Below are 18,628 nucleotides of genomic sequence, written 5' to 3' on the forward strand. Positions count from 1 at the left end.
CTGTACAGCAGCACTCATTACCACAGTGCAGCAAAAGGCTGGAGCTAAGCGGTACCTCCCAGCTTTGAGTGGGACGTGAGCTGTCCCTGTGCCCAGCCTCAGCCCTTTCCAGCAGCTTCCTTACCAAGAACAACTTGCTGTCCATCATGTGGCTCGTGCTGGCATTTTTCTTACATCTAGATTGTTTTATTCATTCGTTTATTTATTCAAGAAAGTTCTTTTGGACACCTACTGTGAACCAGGCACCATTCTGCTTTGGGGTGGGGTGATGAAGGAGCAGGTGGGTATAGGATGTTAGTGACACACGTAGTGTCTGTTCTAGAAATAGCTGAGTGGATGAGAGAATAGTGGGAAACGGGATGGGAGCAGATCGTGCAGGGTCTTGTAATGATCGTGAGGACTTTGGCGGGTCACTGGGAGTGAATGGAAGGGCCACTAGAGTGCTGCTGTGTTGAGACAAGACTGGAGGGAGCAAGAGTGGATCAGGGATACTCACTAGGAGGCTATAGCAACTGTGAGCCAGGTGATGCGACTATGCCAGGGTGGTGGCCTTGGAAATAGAGGAAAGGGGAGGATTGGAGATGTCATTCGGGGCATAGAATCAACCAGAAACGTGTAATGAGGTGGATGTGGGAGACCAATAAGGACAAGGAAGAACTGAATTTGGACCAGGGAGGTAGCAGAGGAGGAGGAGAGAAGAGGGAGGATTCTGGAGATATTTTAAAAGCAGAACATCGGGGATCCCTGGGTAGCTCAGCGGTTTGGCGCCTTCCTTTGGCCCAGGGCGTGATCCTTGAGTCCCAGGATCGAGTCCTGCGTTGGGCTCCTGGCATGGAGCCTGCTTCTCCCTCCTCCTGTGTCTCTGCCTCTCTCTCTCTCTATGTCTATCACAAATAAATAAATCTTTAAAAAAAATAAAAAATAAATAAAAGCAGAACATCTCTGCTCTGCTGATGGATGGATGTGGGATCTGAAAGACAGGAGTCAGGAATGACACCAAGTGCTTTGGCCTTGTTTTGGAAAGATGGTGTTGCCATTTGCTGATGGGGGAAAGCCTGTGGGAGAAGCAGGTTTGGAGCAGGGAAAATATTAGGATCTCCGCTTTGGGGAAGTTGAATTTAAAGGTGCCTATTGGGGAACCCCGGGTGGCGCAGCGGTTTAGCGCCTGCCTTTGGCCCAGGGCGCGATCCTGGAGACCCGGGATCGAGTCCCACGTCGGGCTCCCGGTGCATGGAGCCTGCTTCTCCCTCTGCCTATGTCTCTGCCTCTCTCTCTCTCTCTCTGTGACTATCATAAATAAAAAAAAATAAAATAAAGGTGCCTATTGGACAATCACATGGAGCAGCCAAGAAGGCAATCTCCTACGTGAAACAGAAACAGAGGACAGGTTAACTCACATGCCAGCTCTGATTTCTCTGATTTGGTAGTACTGCCTGCAGTGCTGTGTTGATATTTCTTTTTTAAAAGATTTTTTTTTTTTTTTAAGTAATCTCTACACCCAACATGGGACTCCAACTTAAAATCCTGAAATCAAGAGTTGCACGCTCTACTGAATGAACTGGCCAGGCACTCCTGGGTTGAGATGTTTTTTTTTAAAGATTTTATTTATTTATTCATGAGAGACACACTGAGAGAGAGAGAGAGAGAGAGAGACAGAGGGGCAGAGACACAGGCAGAGGGAGAAGCAGGCTCCATGCAGGGAGCCTGACGTGGGACTCAGTCCTGGGTCTCTAGGATCATACCCTGAGGTGACGGTGGCGCTAAATTGCTGAGCCACCCGGGTGGCCCTTTCTTTTCTTATTTCTTTTTTTTTTTTTTTAAGATTTTATTTTTAACCAATCTCTTATACCCAATGTGGAGCTTGAACTCACAGCCTTGAGATTGAGAGTCATATGCTGTACCCACTGAGCCAGCCAGGCACCTTGGCAAGGAGTTTCTTTCTTTCTTTCTTTTTTTTTTTTTTTTAAAGATTTTATTTATTCATGAGAGACACACACAGAGAGAGATAGAGACACAGGCAGAGGGAGAAGCAGGATCCATGCAAGGAGCTCGATGTGGGACTCGATCCGGGGTCTCCAGGATCACACCCTGCAGCACTAAACCACTGCGTCACGAGGGCTGCCCTGGCAAGGAGTTTCTTGATCAATAGTGAGACCTGTCTAGGGGCTGGTAAAGTGAATACCGGTGAACTCCAGGTGTAAGACTTTTTGCTGTGGAGTGGGAAGAAAATGTGAAAAATTCTCTTCTTTGTATTTTTGTCCTACCCTTTAAAATTTCTTAATATGTTCCAAAGTGTGCATGATACAGTAGAGTAGCAGGTATAGACATCATTTATAAATTAAGTATTCTATATAGAAATGATATACTCAGTTTTTACTGAGGAATGGAGAAATACTTCTGAAGATTACTGATTTGAGATATTATACAACAGATGCTCAAAAATGTGGCCTGAAACTGTATACCCTGAGATGTCTCCCGAATCCTTGAAGAAATAATAAAATTATGTTCAGTTTGGTTTAATGCTTGATTTTTCCTCTATAAAATATACACTTATTGGGATGCCTGGGTGGCTCAGCAGTTGAGTGTTTGCCTTTGGCTGCAGGTGTGATCCTGGGGTGCGTTCCCAGGATGCGATCCCAGGATGCGATCCCGGGGTGCCGGGATCGAGTCCCACATTAGGCTCCGTGTGTGGAGCCTGCCTCTTCCTCTGCCGGTGTCTCTGTCTCTCTCTGTGTCTCTCATGAATAAATAAAATCTTTAAAAAATATACACTTATTTACTTACTTATTTAAAGTGCGCTCCATACCCAACATGGAGTCCAACACAGGATTTGAACTCAAGACTTGTACGCTTAACTGATTGAGCCACCCAGGTGCCCCTAAAACGTACATGTATTTTATTTTATTATTTATTTATGAGACACACAGAGAGAGAGAGAGAGAGAGAGAGAGAGGCAGAGACACAGGCAGAGACACAGGCAGAGGGAGAAGCAGGCTCCATGCAGGGAGCCTGATGTGGGACTCGATACTGTGATTCCAGGATCATGTCCTGAGCTGAAGGCAGGTACCAAACCGCTGAGCCACCCAGGGATCCCCTAAAACGTACAGTTAGACACAACACTACCTGTGTAATATCTCTACCAAAAATATTTAATCTTTACATAATCAGGAGAAAACAATCAGACAAATTTAAATTGGAGCACCCCCTGTAAAGCAATTGACTTTCAAAAACACCAGTGTTATCGAAGACTTTATTTATTTTTAAATATTTTATTTATTTATTCATAGAGATGCAGAGAGAGAGAGAGAGGCAGAGACACAGGCAAAGGGAGAAGCAGGCTCCATGCAGAGAGCCCAACGTGGGACTCGATCCAGGGCGCCCTCGGCTGCAGGTGGCACTAAACCACTGAGCCACCAGGGCTGCCCTATCAAAGACTTTTAAAAGAAGGGTCAGGGACTGCTCTAGAATAAAAGAGTTAAGAGTTAGAGTAACAACGCATGCATGATCCTTGATGGGATCTTGGGTTGAGAAGGAAAAAAAACCTACAAAAACATCCTGGTGGAATAACTGGGGAACTTTGTATATAGATTATTTATGGTATTGTGTTAGTGTAAATTTTCTGATTGTGGTCATTGTTTTGTGGTTATGTGGGAGACTGTTGGATTCTTAGGAGACACAGGCTGAAATATTTAGGGGTAAGGAGTCATGATGTTTGTAATTAGGTCTCACATGGTTCAACAAAACACACATGGATTTAGGTGAAGGGCATTACTATTCTTGCAGTTTTTTCAGTAGGTTTGAAATATTTCCAACTAGAAAGTTGGGGGAAGGGATGCCTAGGTGGCTCAGTGCTTGAGCGTCTGCCTTTGGCTCAGGTTGTGGTCCCAGGGTCCTGGGATGGAGTTCTGCATCGGGCTCCTCACAGGGAGCCTGCCTCTGTCTTTGTCTCTGCCTCTCTCTGAGTCTCTCATGAATAAATAAATAAAATCTTAAAAAAAAAAAAAAAAAGTTGGGGGAAAACGAGATTCACAGATAGGTTCCCTTCAGTTCTCAGAAAATGAGGAAATCCAATAATGGTGTATCAGACCATGTTTATTTTAACTTTTTTCCCTCCCCCATCTCTCAGACCACATGTAGTGTAGTGGATTGTTTCATTGACTGGATCACTGTCTTCATTACCCTCTCTGAGGCAAAGAATTTGCCAAACCTTCACCACCACTCTAGAGGAATCCCCTGTGTGCTTTATTTTGCAGGTGCCTCCATAGCCATTGGATTATATTTGTTATCATAAATACTCCATACGCCTGAAGAAGTTTGTGTCTTTAACTCCTGCAGTCACAACTTTTCTTTTAATGGCGTACTGTATGTGAGGCACTGTTCTGTGTATTTTACACAAAAGAGCCCATTTTAGCCTCACAACCACTCTGCAGGGGAGGTACTATTATTACCCTCATTTTCAGAAAAGGAAACTGAGGCACAGACAGGTGGTATAACTTGCCCACAGTCACACAGCCAGGGATGGGGAGTGTGGAGCCCTGTGGCCCCAGGCCCTGCATTGTTCACCACCCACCCCTGACCACACGCTTCACATCATGGGCTGGATCACAGAAGTTTGCTAGAGCTGCCTCCCCAGGAGGGGGGCTTCCGCTGCTCAGACTTTTGCTTTTCTCTCAGGGGTGCATGTTCACAAAAGAAAGGGTACACCTTGAGAGAGGCAATAATAACGATGACAACAGAAACTACCAACTTCTTAAAAAAGATTTTCTTTATTTGAGAGAGGAGAGAGAGAGAGAGTGCCCATTAGCAGGGGAAGGGGCACAAAGAGAGGGAGAAGCAGATTCCCTGCTGAGCAGGGAGCCTGATGCTGGGCTGCTGGGCTCCATCCCAAGACCCTGGGATCCTGACCTGAGCCGAAGGCAGATGCTTAACTGACTGAGCCACCCAGGTTCCCCCAGAAACTTCCACCATTGAGGGCTTGCCCTGTGCTAGGCCAGGGTGAGATGTTTTCTGCCTGTTTTATCCTCAGAACCCCAACATAGGCTAAGTAGTAGCCTCATTGGACAAATGAGGAAAGAGGTTACAGTAACTCCCTCAGAGTCATAAAGCCTGCAGCCAGGCTTTACACTCCAGCAGCCAGACTCCAGAGCTTTTCTCCGCCTCAAACCTGCCTTGCCTCTACCTGTCCTCTCAATGGGTTTGAAGGTACAAATAGAGCCACAGAATGGAGACAGGGAGGGCAGCCCTGGTGGCTCAGCGGTTGGGCACCTGCCTTCAGCCCAGGGCGTGATCCTGGAGTCCTAGGATGGAGTCCCAGGATCGAATCCCATATCAGGCTCCCTGCAGGGAGCCTGCTTCTCCCTCTGCCTGTGTCTCTGCCTCTCTCTCTCTCTCTCTCTCTCTCTCTGCTTCTCTCATGAATAAATAATAAAATCTTAAAGAAAAAGAAAAAAGAATGGAGACAGGGAGACAGGTAGGGTGGGAATGGAGTGGGAGGAAGCAGGGGAAGGTAGGGAAGGGAATGGAGCTCGTCTCCCCCATCACTTTGCTCACCCCCTCAGTTCCCAGGTGGGGACGTGTCAGTGTCAGTGTCGAGGAGGAGGAGTGGGAGAAGACAGAAGAGGAAGAAGGCATTGTAATGCTTCCTTCTTGGGGATTTTCATCTGGCCTGTGGCATTCCATTCCTGCCCCTCCTCTAACTTGCCATTTCCTTGAGCAACTTTTTCTAATTGAGTGCACCTGGGCAGAAACTCCTCCCATATTGGCCTGGGTCAGCGCTCTGTTTTGTTTTGTTTATTTATTTATTTATTTATTTATTTATTTATTTATTTGGTGTGTGTTTTTGTTCTTAGACAAAACAAGGTGAGCCCCCTATTGCTTTGAGGTAGAGCTGACTGGGGAAGTGCCCAGGCTGGATCAGTCAACATTCTAGAGTCAGCTCTGACCTGGCCCTGCACTGAGCTCACCTGCCTCCTTACAGGACAGACAGCCTGGCAGGTAGCTGACTGGTTTCTTGGCCCTGGAGGTTCAGGATGACTCAGCCCTGAGCATGGCAGTCCCAGCCAGGGGTGAGGCAAAGGTATCCCTCAAAACGCCCTGTTCACCAGGAATTCCCTTTCTCAGGGTACAGGTTCCCACCCTACCTTCCAGGACTGGGAACTTTCTGTGTGCCTCTTCCTCAATAAATCAACAACTAATAAATCAACAGACACTCATGGAACAAGGATTAAGAGGCAGAAGAATGAATTAGTTAAGAGCAGGAACTCTGCAGTCAGATTACCGGACTGAATCCTGCTGGTACCACTGACTTCCTGTGTGACCTTGGGCAAATTATTTAGCTACTCTGAGTATTAGTTTCCTTTTATGTAAAATGGGATATATTATGTAAAATAATAGTATACTTCTCATTAAGTTGTTGTGAAAATGAGATGGTTTATTTTTTTTATTTTTTTAAAGATTTTATTTATTTATTCATGAGAGACAGAGAGAGAGGCAGAGACACATGCAGAGGGAGAGGCAGGCTCCCTGCGGGGAGCCCGATGTGGGACTCCATCCCACGACCCTGGGATCACTCCCTGAGCCAAAGGCAGACGCTCAACCACTGAGCCAATGAGATGGTTTAATACCTATCAAGCACATTCAGTGCCTGGGATGCAGTGAGCCCTCCATGAAGGACTGATATTGCTGGTGGTCACAGCACAGTGGTAGGTCTTGCAGAGGAGACACAGGTGTATAGGACACAGACCCTACTTAAGAAGAAGCAGTATAGGGGATCCCTGGGTGGCGCAGCGGTTTAGCGCCTGCCTTTGGCCCAGGGCGCGATCCTGGAGACCCGGGATCGAATCCCATGTCGGGCTCCCGGTGCATGGAGCCTGCTTCTCCCTCTGCCTGTGTCTCTGCCTCTCTCTCTCTCTCTCTCTCTCTCTCTCTGATGACTATCATAAATAAATTAATTAAAAAAAAAAAAAAAGAAGAAGCAGTATAGCATTAAAAAGGGTATGGTTTGGGGCGCCTGGGTGGCTCCGTAGGGTAGGCATCTGCCTTTGGTTCAGGTCATGATCCCAGAGTTCTGGGATGGAGCCCGAAGTCAGGCTCCCTATTGGGTGGAGAGCCTACTTCTCCCTCCCCCCGTCCCTTCCCTTGCTTGTGACGGTGTGCTCTCTCTCTCTCTTTCTCAAATAAATAAATAAAATCTTAAAAAAAAAAAAGTGGGGGGATGCCTGGGTGGATCAGCAGCTGAGGTCTGCCTTCCATTTTGGGTGTCATTCCGTGGTTTGGGATCGAGTCCTGCATCAGGCTCCATGTGAGGAGCCTACTTCTCCCTCTGCCTCTGTCTCTGCCTCTCTGTGTGTGTTCTCTTGAATAAATAAATAAAATCTTAAAAAAAAAAAAAAAAAAGGCAGCCCTGGTGGCTCAGCGGTTTAGCGCTGCCTTCAGCCCAGGGTGTGATCCTGGAGACCTAGGATCAAGTCCCAAGTCGGGCTCCCTGCATGAAGCCTGCTTCTCCCTCTGCCTGTGTCTCTGCCTCTCTGTCTCTGTGTGTGTCTCTCATGAATAAATAAATAAAATCTTTAAAAAAAACTTTATATACTCTTGAAAATGCAGATTTTGGGGGCCTCATGATAGACTTGAGGAATGAAAAGCTCTGAAAACTGTATATTCAATAAGTTCCCTAGGTGATAAAAACTTCATCTGTAAATATTCCCTACATTTTCTTGTAGTGCTTATGTAATTTTAAGGTGGGCAAGCATGATTCAAGGGCAGAAGTCATTATAGAAAATTTCAGTAGGTAAGGCTATGTAAAATAAAAAAACGTTTGTTTGTTAAAAAAAAAAAAATCTTCCGGGACATCTGGGTGCCTCAGCGGCTGAGCATCTGCCTTTGGCTCAGGGCATGATCCCGGTTGCAGGATTGAGTCCCACATTGGGCTGCCTGCGATGAGCCTGCTTCTCCCTCTGTGTCTCTGCCTCTCTCTGTGTCTCTTGTGAATAAATAAATAAAATCTTAAAAAAAAAATCTTCCATGAACCAAAAATGAAAGGCAAACAATGAACTAAATTTTTTTAATATATAACAAAGAAAAAGTATAAATAGGGGTTAATATCCTTCAAATGTAATGAGCACTTATAAATAAGAAAAATATTCCTTTAAAAGAACAAGCAGGGACTTTTGGGTGGTTCAGTCATGAAGCATCTACCTTCAGTTTAGGTTGTGATCCCAGGGTTCTGGGCTTGAGCCCTGCATTCGACTCCCTGCTCACAAGTAGCCTTATTTTCTCTCTCCTCTCCACTTGTGCTCTCTCTCTCTCTTTCTCAGATAAATAAAATAAAAAAAGAATGGTCAAAGCACATGAATAGATAATTCATTTTTATTTATATAAGATATGTAGATGTCTAATAATATGTCAGAATATTATTACTAATATTCCACTTTTCATCTGTCCAGTTTTTTCTCTATAAAGAAAATGTGGCATGCATATATATATATATATATATATATATATATATATATATATAAAGATTACTCAGCCATTAAAAAAGAAAAAAATTTTTTGCCATTTATGACAACATTGAGAGACCCTGAGAGCATTATGGTTTTTTTTTGTTTTTTGTTTTTTTCCTGAGAGCATTATGTTAAGTGAAATAAGTCAGACTGGGATAGACAAGTACTATATAATCTCACTTACATGTAGAATCTAAAAAAACCAAAGTCAGGTACAGAAAACAGATTGTTGGTGGTCAGAGGCAGGGGGTGTGAAGGTGCAGAGGGTAGGAAATGGTGAAGGTGGTCAAAGGTACAAATATTTAGCTAAAAGGTAGATAAATCCTGAAGATATAATGCATAACATGGTGACTACAATTAACTACTGGATTGTATATTTGTAGGTTGCTAAGAGAGCAGATCTTAAAAGTTCTCATCAGAAGAGGAGAAATTGTTACTCTGTGAGGTGATGTAAACTTATTGTGGTAGTCATTATGCCACATCTACATATATCAAATAGTCGTGTTGTCTACATTAAAGTAACATTACATTATACCTCAATAAGACTGGAGCAGATTTTAAGATAAGAAATAATGGTGATTTACTTTCTCATCAAAGATAGAGTTTTGTTATCTCCACAGTCCTACCCAATAAGTCTTTTTTTTTGTTTTTTAAGATTTTATTTATTAATTCATGAGAGACATAAGAGAAGCAGAGACGTAGGCAGAGGGAGGAGAAGCAGGCTCCATGCAGGAGCCCCATGTGGGACTCAATCCCGTCCTGAGCCAAAGGCAGATGCTCAAGGGCTGAGCCACCCAGGCGTCCCCTATTCAACAATTCTGAAAGTAATGAGACACCTTCCTTCAGGACAGATCTAATTTCTGGTTCTGTACTTCAAAATCTACAATTTTTTTTAGTCCTCTTGCACCCTAAAAGCCTTCAGCATCTTTGCCTCCCCGTAAGTTCATACCTGATCTTCATAATTATAAATTTAGTGTTCTCTTTAACGAAAGAGTGCATTGCAATGGTTAGCTAAAGAAACTGCATGTTTGTATTTTTGAAGACAGCAATAAAGGACTTACAAGATCAGACAAGGCACATGGCACACATACATGTTGATACAAGTGCCCTTGAATTAAAAGTATATATAATTACGGTATAACATTTTCATGCCTCTAGTTGGTAGTGTGTTTTGTTTGTTTTTTCAAGTTGTCTAATGTTTGCTCATTAGATGGTTCAGCTTCTTATAGGGGAAATTTGGTAATAAGAACTGTATCAAAAGCCTTAGAATGTTTCATAACCTTACATTGAGAAATTCCACTTCTAGAAATTAATTCACTTCTAGAAATAATCCTGAGTGTGCACAAAGATATTATGACAAAAATATTTTACAGTATTATTTCTAGCAGGGAAGAACTAGAAAGAACTTAAATTTCCAACAATACATCTTTGGCAAAATATATTATGATAAATTCACCAAAGGCATATACTATGTAGCCATTAAAAATGTAGAATATTTCATGACATGGAAAAAGTATTAACAGCATTTTTTTTTTAGTGGGAAAAAGAAAGCTTACAAAACAGATTGCTATCTTATTCCTAAAAATTAGTGTTTATTCATAGAACAACTTTAGAAAGATAAACATTGACATTTTAAAGGGTTGTTTCTGGGTGGTAAAATTGTGGATAGTTATTTCCTTTTTTGTGGCTTATACGTATTGTCTTAAGTTTTCTACAATGAATATTCCTATGGTATGAAGATGACAGTAAAATGTATTATATAAGAAAGAACAGGGGTGCTGAGGCTGGCTCTGTCAGAAGAGCTTGTGACTCTAGAGCTTGGGGTCGTGAGTTTGAGGTCCACACCCGGGGCGGTAGAGATTATTTAAAAAGAAATAAAAAAACGTAAAAAAAAAAAAAAAAAAAGAACAATTCATCAAGAACATGCTTAGCATAAAACTTGCTTCTTCTGTAACTGTCCTTTCTCTAACAACTCACTGCTTTCAGCGGCTCCTTCCTGGGGAGGACCCCAGGAGAGGCAGAGGGATCCCTCAGGCCTTCTCCCATTCGGGGCCTAACGGGGGATTCCTGTGGTCTCCCTCTTGGCCACATAGAATCCAGCTTTGGGGGAAAACAGCGAAACAACCCAAAGTGTGGGAAGTAGAAGAAATGGCAACGGGAGGATTTGAGAGTCTGAGCAAGGAACTCCTTCACAGAGGATCTATTTTCTCCGCCCGTGTTTTCCTCCAACAGAAACTAAGGCCAACTTCAGGGCTTGTCCGAGGCCACACAGCCAAACTAATGACAAGGTGAGGAGGCCTTGAATCCACGGCTTCCCCCCTGCTGTCTTACTGCAATAGGCAGATTTAGACCAAGCCTCGCCCCGCGGGCACAGGGGTCACCAGGGATCCTACAGAGGTGCTAAGTGTCTGGGATGGGGCAGCCCCCGCAGTGCCAGTGTCGCCGGGTCGCGGGTGTGGGGATGGAAGGCGGTGAGGGTTCTGGGGCCAGGTTCAGCTTCCCGGTGCTCGCGGGGCCACAGGCCATGTGTGATTGCTACGCTCAGCTGGGCTCCAGCTGCTGGGCTCCAGCCTCGCCATCCGCCAAGTGAGGGGACTACCCGGCCCGTGGGGTTTTCGGGATCGTCGGGGAAGCGGTTCCACGCCGAGCGCTCGGATCAGCTGCGTCAGGAAGCGGCCGGCTCATGAATGGCCGTATTCCCATTCCCCCAGAGCGCTAGGAGGGCCGAGCGGGGTCCGACGGATGAATGAATAACCCCCTGGAAGAAGGTTCTTTCCCGGGCGGCTAGAGCCCGAGAAGCCAGCGGGGGAGGGCCGAGCCGCTGGGGAAGAGGCCCGCCTCCTAGGAGCGGCTCTCGGGCGGGCGGTCAGGAGGCCCGGGAGCGCCCGGAAGCCGGCCGGCCCGCGCCCTGCCGACCAATGCGGCCGCCGGGGGGGGGGGGCGGGGGCGGCCCGCCAGCCCTTTCCGTCCGGGGCTCCGGCGGCCCCGCCCCGCGCCGCGCCGCGCCGCCCGAGCATTCCACGGTTGCTACATCGTCGCGAGGGGCGGGGCGCCTGTCAGGGAAGCGGCGCGCGCGCCGGCGCGGGCGGGCTGGGGCTCCGCGCGCAGTGCCAGCGCCAGCGCCAGCGCCAGACCCGCGCCCCGCGCCCCGCGCCCCGCGCTCTCCGGCCGCCGCCGCCTGCCTCCCGCCAGCCCGCCCGCCCGCCCGCCCGCGCGCTGCCCGATCATGGAGCTGCTGTGCTGCGAGGGCACCCGGCACGCGCCCCGGGCCGGGCCGGACCCGCGGCTGCTCGGGGACCAGCGTGTCCTGCAGAGCTTGCTCCGCCTGGAGGAGCGTTACGTGCCCCGCGCCTCCTACTTCCAGTGTGTGCAGAGGGAGATCAAGCCGCACATGCGGAAGATGCTGGCGTACTGGATGCTGGAGGTATCGCCCGGAAGGGTCTCCCCTCCCTCACCGCCCGGCTCCGGACATCCCCCGGGCCGCCCTGTCGGGACATCCTGGTCCCAAGAGCGATCAGCAAGATGCTTTGGTGGCTCAGCCCCGCGGGGCCCGGACATCCCCCGGGCCGCCCCCCCCCCAGCCCCCGGCCGCCCCCGCGCCGTCGCGTCCCTTCCCCAGCCCTGACTCTGATTGCCGATCGCTCGGCACCGTCACTGAGCCTCCCGGGGGGCGCGCTCCCCCCGCTGCCCTGCCCTCCCCCGCTCGGGCTCCGGAGCGCGCGCCTGGAGGAGCCTGGGCTCGGCCGCCCCCGCCCAGAGCCGGTGCCTGCGTCGGTCGCGGGGCTCGGGCGGGGAGCGCGGTGGGGGTGGCGCGCGCGCGGTTCCGGCAGTCGGGGAAATGAAAAGTGCGGGAGGCGGCGGCGGGAGTCTCCTCCCTTCCCTTTGGGTGTGTGCCGTGGGTGGTTGTAATGGGGGTAAGGTCCCAGTCCGCTGGCTACCGGGGCTGACTTTTCCGTTTCCCCGGCCCCCTTCTCGCCACGGGGGAGGGCCGTCCCAGTTTGGAATCCTTAAGGAAGGGAGCCTCTGGCGTATCTGGCGTATCCCCCCACCCCCCGGGGGAGGGGGAAAGGAGGCCGGCAACTCAGAGGAAGTGGGGGGGGGGCGTCACCTTGGGGGAAAGGCGCATCCTCCTCCGTCTCTTAGTCCTTGTCACTGAAGGCACACTTATCCCCCCTCCCATTTTTTTTGCTCCCCATTCCACTTCCCTTTCAGCGCCACCCCTCTCCCCTTTTAGTGCGGCAGCGTTTCCCATGCCCTCGCCCCAGAAGTGACTGTGCGCCCTCCCCCAGGTCTGTGAGGAGCAGCGCTGCGAGGAGGAAGTCTTCCCCCTGGCCATGAACTACCTGGATCGCTACTTGTCCTGCGTCCCCACCCGAAAGGCGCAGTTGCAGCTCCTGGGTGCGGTCTGCATGCTGCTGGCCTCCAAGCTGCGCGAGACTACGCCCCTGACCATCGAAAAACTGTGCATCTACACCGACCACTCTGTCTCTCCCCGCCAGCTGCGGGTGCGTGCATGACTCTCCCCACCCCGACTCAGTACCGCCTCACTTACCAGGAAAAGAAAAACCAAGACCTCAAAAGCTTTTCTGCCCTGGGGAGGGTAGCAGAAGCTTATTTTTTTTGGACCAAAGGTGGGGCACTGTCAGGGTGGGACAGTCAGGGTAGCTCCCCAGCCTGAGCTGGAGCTGCCAGCACCAATCGAATCCCCTTCTGACCTCCAGGGGGTGCCATTCCTTCCTGGTCTTTCCCCCAGATAGCAACAAGTCAAACTGCATGTCTATACTCACTAGTACTTTGCCTCTGGGTTTACACAGCCACCATGAGTTATTTATTGGCAGCAAAAAGACATGCCTGCACACCCCCACTGGAGTGGGGGAGTGGAATGTGTTTCATGTGGGGGTGGGGGCTGCCTTGGTTGACTCTTTGCCGCAGTGTGGACTTTGTGATTGAAAAGCCTCCCAGAGCCAGAGCCGATTAAAGTCAGGCTTAAAGTCAGGCCGTTTGCTCTCAGGAAGGGCTGAGGAGTTGTCATCCCACCTTGTTTCTTTCCTTTTGTAACCCAGAAGACAGAGCTCCTTCCATGTCCTCGTTCTGAGGAACTTGAGCAGCTGCTTCAGGCCTGCTGGAGTCCCCTCTCCCTTTCCCCCTTAGCCAAAGGCCAGAGCTGAGGGAGCCACAGGGAGCCAGGCTGCAGCTGCTTCCGATGTGATAATGCCGCCCCCTCCCCTGGCCCAGCCACTCTGCCCTGAGGTCTTTCATAACCCTGTGGGGAGCTGCTGTCACTCCTGTGGTTTGGGAAGTGGCTCCCCGAGCCTCTTGCTGGGAACCTGGGCTGGGCTCTTCCCGGGGCAGGCAAGAGAGTCAAGGCTCTCTTTCCCCATTGAGCCTGGAGAGGAGGGTGGGGGAGCTGCTTGGGTCTGGGAGAGGTTATTTAGAGCAGGCAGATCACCTCCTGGGGGGCCGGAGGGGCCTGGGGGAGAGGATGGGTGAGCTGGCACCTTCCTCCACCTTGCTCTATGGCCAGCCAAGTCTTCTCCTGACCCTGAGAGGAGTCTCTGGGCCCCATCTCCTGGGGAGGAGGGCAGCATGCAGTTTGCTGTGATTGGCTGGCCGGGAAGCCAGGGTACTGGGGCCCCCCGACTGCTGCTTGTCGAGGAACAGGATTCCTCTTCCTGCCAAGTAGCTCTCAGAGATGGGAGTAGGAGGCCAGAGTTGGGAACTCCGGGAGGCCCCACAGCTCTTTGTGATGAATCTGGTAGTTTTTGGCAAGTCTGAAGGTGGAGCCGGTTTCCAGGGCCAGTGAGCAAGATGTTTTTGGAGGGTTTGGGCTGGAAGGTAGAAGGGGACTTCCTTTTTGTGAAAAGACTGGCATGGTGTGTGTGCCTTTGTGCGAGGGGAGTTTTTTTAGAACAGGCCACAAGGACTCTTCCTCCACTCCCTCTGCGTGAGCTGGGGGGTGGAGTGTGCAGATGCCTTCCTGGAAGGTCAGAGTTGGAAGGGACTGCAGAGAACTCTAGTCAGTCCAAATCCTTGTTTAGCAGAGGAGGTTGAGGCCCAGAGGAGGGAAGCATTGCACTGAGGCCACATGAGGAGCCTCCAGGTCCTCTAGGCTAGCCCCGGTGGCCTTAAAGCCTACAGATGTGGAAGCCGCCAGCCACTGCCGCTAATCGCTCCCAGGGGTATGTCCTCCACCAGGTGAGGGCTAAGATTTTCAGGAGTTGCCTGGACACAGGGTTGGGTGGCTACCTTTCCTCACATGGGACCCCATGCCTCCACTCCAGGTGTTTCTTTCCAGATGTTTCCAGGTGTTTCTTTCCAGATGTTTCTTTGGAGGCAAGGTGCTTTCTGTTCACTTCTTACAAGTTGAGGCACTGGGACAAGCATGACTAGAATGCTGGCTTCTCTGTCCAACTTCTTTTGGCTCCAGGCCAGGCTCTTTTCTGTAGGGCCCTGTGAGGGGCTTGGGGCTGATTTGGGAAGATGACACCTAGGTGGGGGCCAAGAGAGGGACAGCTGTGACTAGGGACCTGGAAGAAGCGGGGCGGGGTTGCCATTCTGCCTCAGTAAGGGGCCAAACCCATGAGTTCCTTCCTGAGATAAAACAATGAAGAAATCCTCATATGTGTTAACTCAGAAAAGGGGCCAGGACTAGGAACCCCAGATGCGTGGATTGGGGTGGGGCTCCTAGCCTCCCTCCAGGACCTAGCAGTGCTATGTAGGTGTGGGCCATGAGCCATTGGAGATAGAGTTTGGTCCCTCAGGGATCATCTGGACCCATCCTGTCTGGCTTGGCATCCACTTTGCTTCCTGAGACTTAAATGACACTAGCCACTATGGTTCCAGGTAAAGGGGGTGGAGTGGGGTGCTACATCTCAGGCCCACCCCCAGTGTCCCACCAACGGGATGTGGGTTGGGTTGGGCAACCTCCCCCTTTGAGGAACCTCAGGCTTGGTGCAGTGGCTGTGTCACAGGAGGTGGGGCCTCATGTTCATTCCGGTTTCTTCAAGGGGTGTGGCCTTGGCAGGGATGCAGAACTGGAGAGGCTATGGTCTCCCCTTTCACAAATCCTTGGGATTACGAAGAGTCTTTCTGCTTCACCCCAGAGGAGGCTCAAGGTGATGATGCTGCTGGTGGTTTTTATTTTCAACTCTGGCTGGAGAAGTGCCCAGAGCTCTGTGTGAAGTCAGGAGAAGACCTGGATTGTTGGCCCCCGGAAGATAACCAAACGGGATTGAAAAGGACAGTTTATATCAAATGTGTAGTTCTGATACTTTGTAAATAAGCAGTAGATGCCCAAAGCAGACACCTCCAGTTTTTCTGTGCTCTGGACTCCTCATGTCACAGCACCAGTCTTTAAATCCAGAAGCAGAACTGGGGGCTTGACCTTCAAGTCTGGTGGGTTTCCTTCCGTGAGACTTCTGCTTTACTCCCTTCCCTTCCCTCCTCAGCCACTGACGCCACCCTCTTTCCCAACCTCTAGGACTGGGAGGTGCTGGTCCTGGGGAAGCTCAAGTGGGACCTGGCAGCTGTGATTGCCCATGATTTCCTGGCTCTGATTCTGCACCGGCTCTCTCTGCCCCAGGACCGACAAGCCCTGGTCAAAAAACATGCCCAGACCTTTTTGGCCCTCTGTGCCACAGGTAAGAGCCCCGCACACTTTTGCCAAGTGAAGAAAATCCAAGGACTTGGAAGGGTGGCATGTAACTAGATTTTGAGTTAGATTCCTTTCAAAATTTGGGTTAGACTCTTCTCAAAATATCCCCTCTGAGATGAGGGGGTGCAGAAAAGGCAGCAGAACATAATCAGAGTTGTATGGGATTTGACAGACCCCCCATTATGTAGGTGGCTTAGAGAAAGGACTTGCTCACAGTCTCACAGTGATTAAGCTGGGAGCAGAACTGAGGGCTTTCTGACCCTGGTTTTATTTTCTTGCCAGGAAGACTCATTCACTCCTCGGTCCCTGGCTTGGCTCACTTCCCAACCACCCTGGGCCTGAGGACCTGTGGAAGTTTGTGGTCCACCCTGGCCCTCTCTAGGAGAGGCCCTTTCCTGCCTCTCTCCCTTGCTGCTCCTCCAGAGCTCACTGCAGGGAGTTCTCAGTATGCCCCCTGCTCTATTCCAGCTGCCTGGCACTTTCTGAGCAATAGGAAGTCCACGCTAAGCCTTTCTCTCATGATTCCCTCTCCCTCCTTCCAAGATTACACCTTTGCCATGTACCCGCCATCCATGATCGCCACAGGCAGCATTGGGGCTGCAGTGCAAGGCCTGGGTGCTTGTTCCACATCTGGGGATGAGCTGACGGAGCTGCTGGCAGGGATCACAGGCACTGAGGTGGTGAGTGTGGGACCCCTGGGCTGCAGCCTGTGAGCAGTTCCTGAAGCAGTGCTATTCCCGGAGCCTCCAGCAGAGGGAGGCATGCATCCCTAACCTAGTCCCTGCTCCTGGTTTCAGGTGCCCCACCCTTGGGGCTTCTGTGGCCTTTTATCTCCTGCCTTGGTCTGGAGAAGAGCAGGTGACTTGGGTGGGCTGAAGGGCACTGTCCCTGGGTGCCCTTTTCTTGCCAAATGGTGTGCAGGGGTGGGGTGGAGGATCTGCTGTCACATGCAGGGCTGCTCTCACACCCCCTTGCCACATCCTCTTGCCAGTTTCTTAGAACTAAAGGCTGATTCCTGGGGCTGGGCTGTGGCTTAACCTCCCCAGACTTCCCTGTGTGCTGGAAGGTGTCCTTCCTCCACACCTGTGGCCAGATGCTGTGGGGGTGGGAAGTGAGCCCTCAGTCCCAAAGGGGACCTTCTGCCATCCTACCCAGCAGTCACTCCTTACCATCCCCTACCCCCACCTCCACCCCCGTGTTTGCAGGACTGCCTGCGGGCCTGTCAGGAGCAGATTGAAGCTGCGCTCAGGGAGAGCCTCAGAGAAGCCGCCCAGACCTCGCCCAGCCCGGCGCCCAAAGCCCCCAGGGGCTCCAGTAGCCAGGGGCCCAGCCAGACCAGCACTCCCACAGATGTCACAGCCATCCACCTGTAGCCTTGGAGAGGCCCCCTCCTGTGGCCCCTGGCAGCAGAGGAGGGGACAAATGCTGCCCCCACCCCCCTGCCTGTAGGAATGAACCACGCCACATCTGAGGCCTGAGGGGGCTCCTTCCTATCTGCCCCTTCCAAAGCTGAAGGGGTCAGGCCCTACCTATCCTTGCAGTGTGCACTAGGGGGCCTGGCTGGTCATGTTTGCGTGGCTGGTCAGGCTCCGCCTTTTCTCTCTGCATCTGACCAGCTCCCCTCTTTCCCTGATCTTAGCTGGCGGTGGGCCAGGCTGGTCAGAAATGAAATTGAAGTAGGTGAATTGTTTTAACACGTGCCAGCATTCCTTTTTGAGCCCCCTCATCTCTGGGGCTCTCCTGTTCTCAGATGCCAACATGCCCCCAGTGCCTTGTAAAGGTGTCGCACCTTCCAGGGTTATTGCATTTGGATTAGGGCCTTTCTGAAGGAGTTTCAGATATTCTGATAGACGTGTGAAGGAAACAGTCTGGACAGCTCCTCCTGACACACTTTGTGGGGGTCCCTGTATAAATCCATGCTCACAGCTGCTCCTAGAGGGAGGGCCCAGGCCTTGGTCAGAGGGGTGGAACCAACCAATTCCTCCTTGCTTTGCTTTCCGCTCAGCTTCTCCTGTGTGATTGAGGGGGGTCAGTGCTTAAGGAAGAGGTGGTTTTAATTTATTAATTGTTTTGAGGACAACTGTAAGAGGGTGTAGTGGGGCCCGGCTACCCCACAAATGGTAACCCTGGTGGTTGCTGCATCCCTCCCCTCTGCTACTGGCTAGAGGATCTTTGTGGCCAAGGAGCTGCTATAGCCTGGGGTGGGGCCATGCCCTCCTCTCCCTCTGGCCCTCTGCCCCATCCTCCAGGGGTACAGGACAGAGCAGGGATAAACTGGAGGTGACTGAGCCCCTGTCTGGAGAGAGAGGCAAGCCCTGTTGACACAGGTCTTTCCTAAGGCCACAAGGTCCAGGCTGGTGGCCCAGGACCATCATGCTACTACCTTAATAAAAATTCTGGAATAAATCTGGCTTTGGCTTCTTCGGTTGGATGGTGGTATGGGGGAAAAGCTATTCCCAGAATGCACGGTGTAAGC

The 18,628-nt window shown here is 50.5% G+C and overlaps 1 protein-coding gene across 3 annotated transcripts in view; it reads left to right on the top strand.

The window, feature by feature from the left end:
- Window positions 1-18,558, top strand: part of CCND3 (cyclin D3) — a 94,421-nt gene extending 75,863 nt beyond the window's left edge. For 2 of the 3 annotated variants that reach the window (XM_077904052.1, XM_077904051.1), the window contains 4 exons: window positions 12,788-13,003; window positions 15,979-16,138; window positions 16,696-16,832; window positions 17,358-18,558. In XM_077904052.1, the coding sequence (XP_077760178.1) occupies window positions 12,833-13,003; window positions 15,979-16,138; window positions 16,696-16,832; window positions 17,358-17,525 (636 nt within the window). In that variant the 5' untranslated portion in view covers window positions 12,788-12,832 and the 3' untranslated portion in view covers window positions 17,526-18,558. Of the gene's footprint in view, window positions 1-11,693; window positions 11,923-12,787; window positions 13,004-15,978; window positions 16,139-16,695; window positions 16,833-17,357 lie in introns of those variants that run through there. The other variant, XM_077904050.1, reaches the window with a different exon arrangement.
- Window positions 18,559-18,628: the final 70 nt, after the last annotated feature.

Source organism: Canis aureus, chromosome 7 (assembly GCF_053574225.1).
Source record: "Canis aureus isolate CA01 chromosome 7, VMU_Caureus_v.1.0, whole genome shotgun sequence".
NCBI classification, from domain to species: domain Eukaryota; kingdom Metazoa; phylum Chordata; class Mammalia; order Carnivora; family Canidae; genus Canis; species Canis aureus.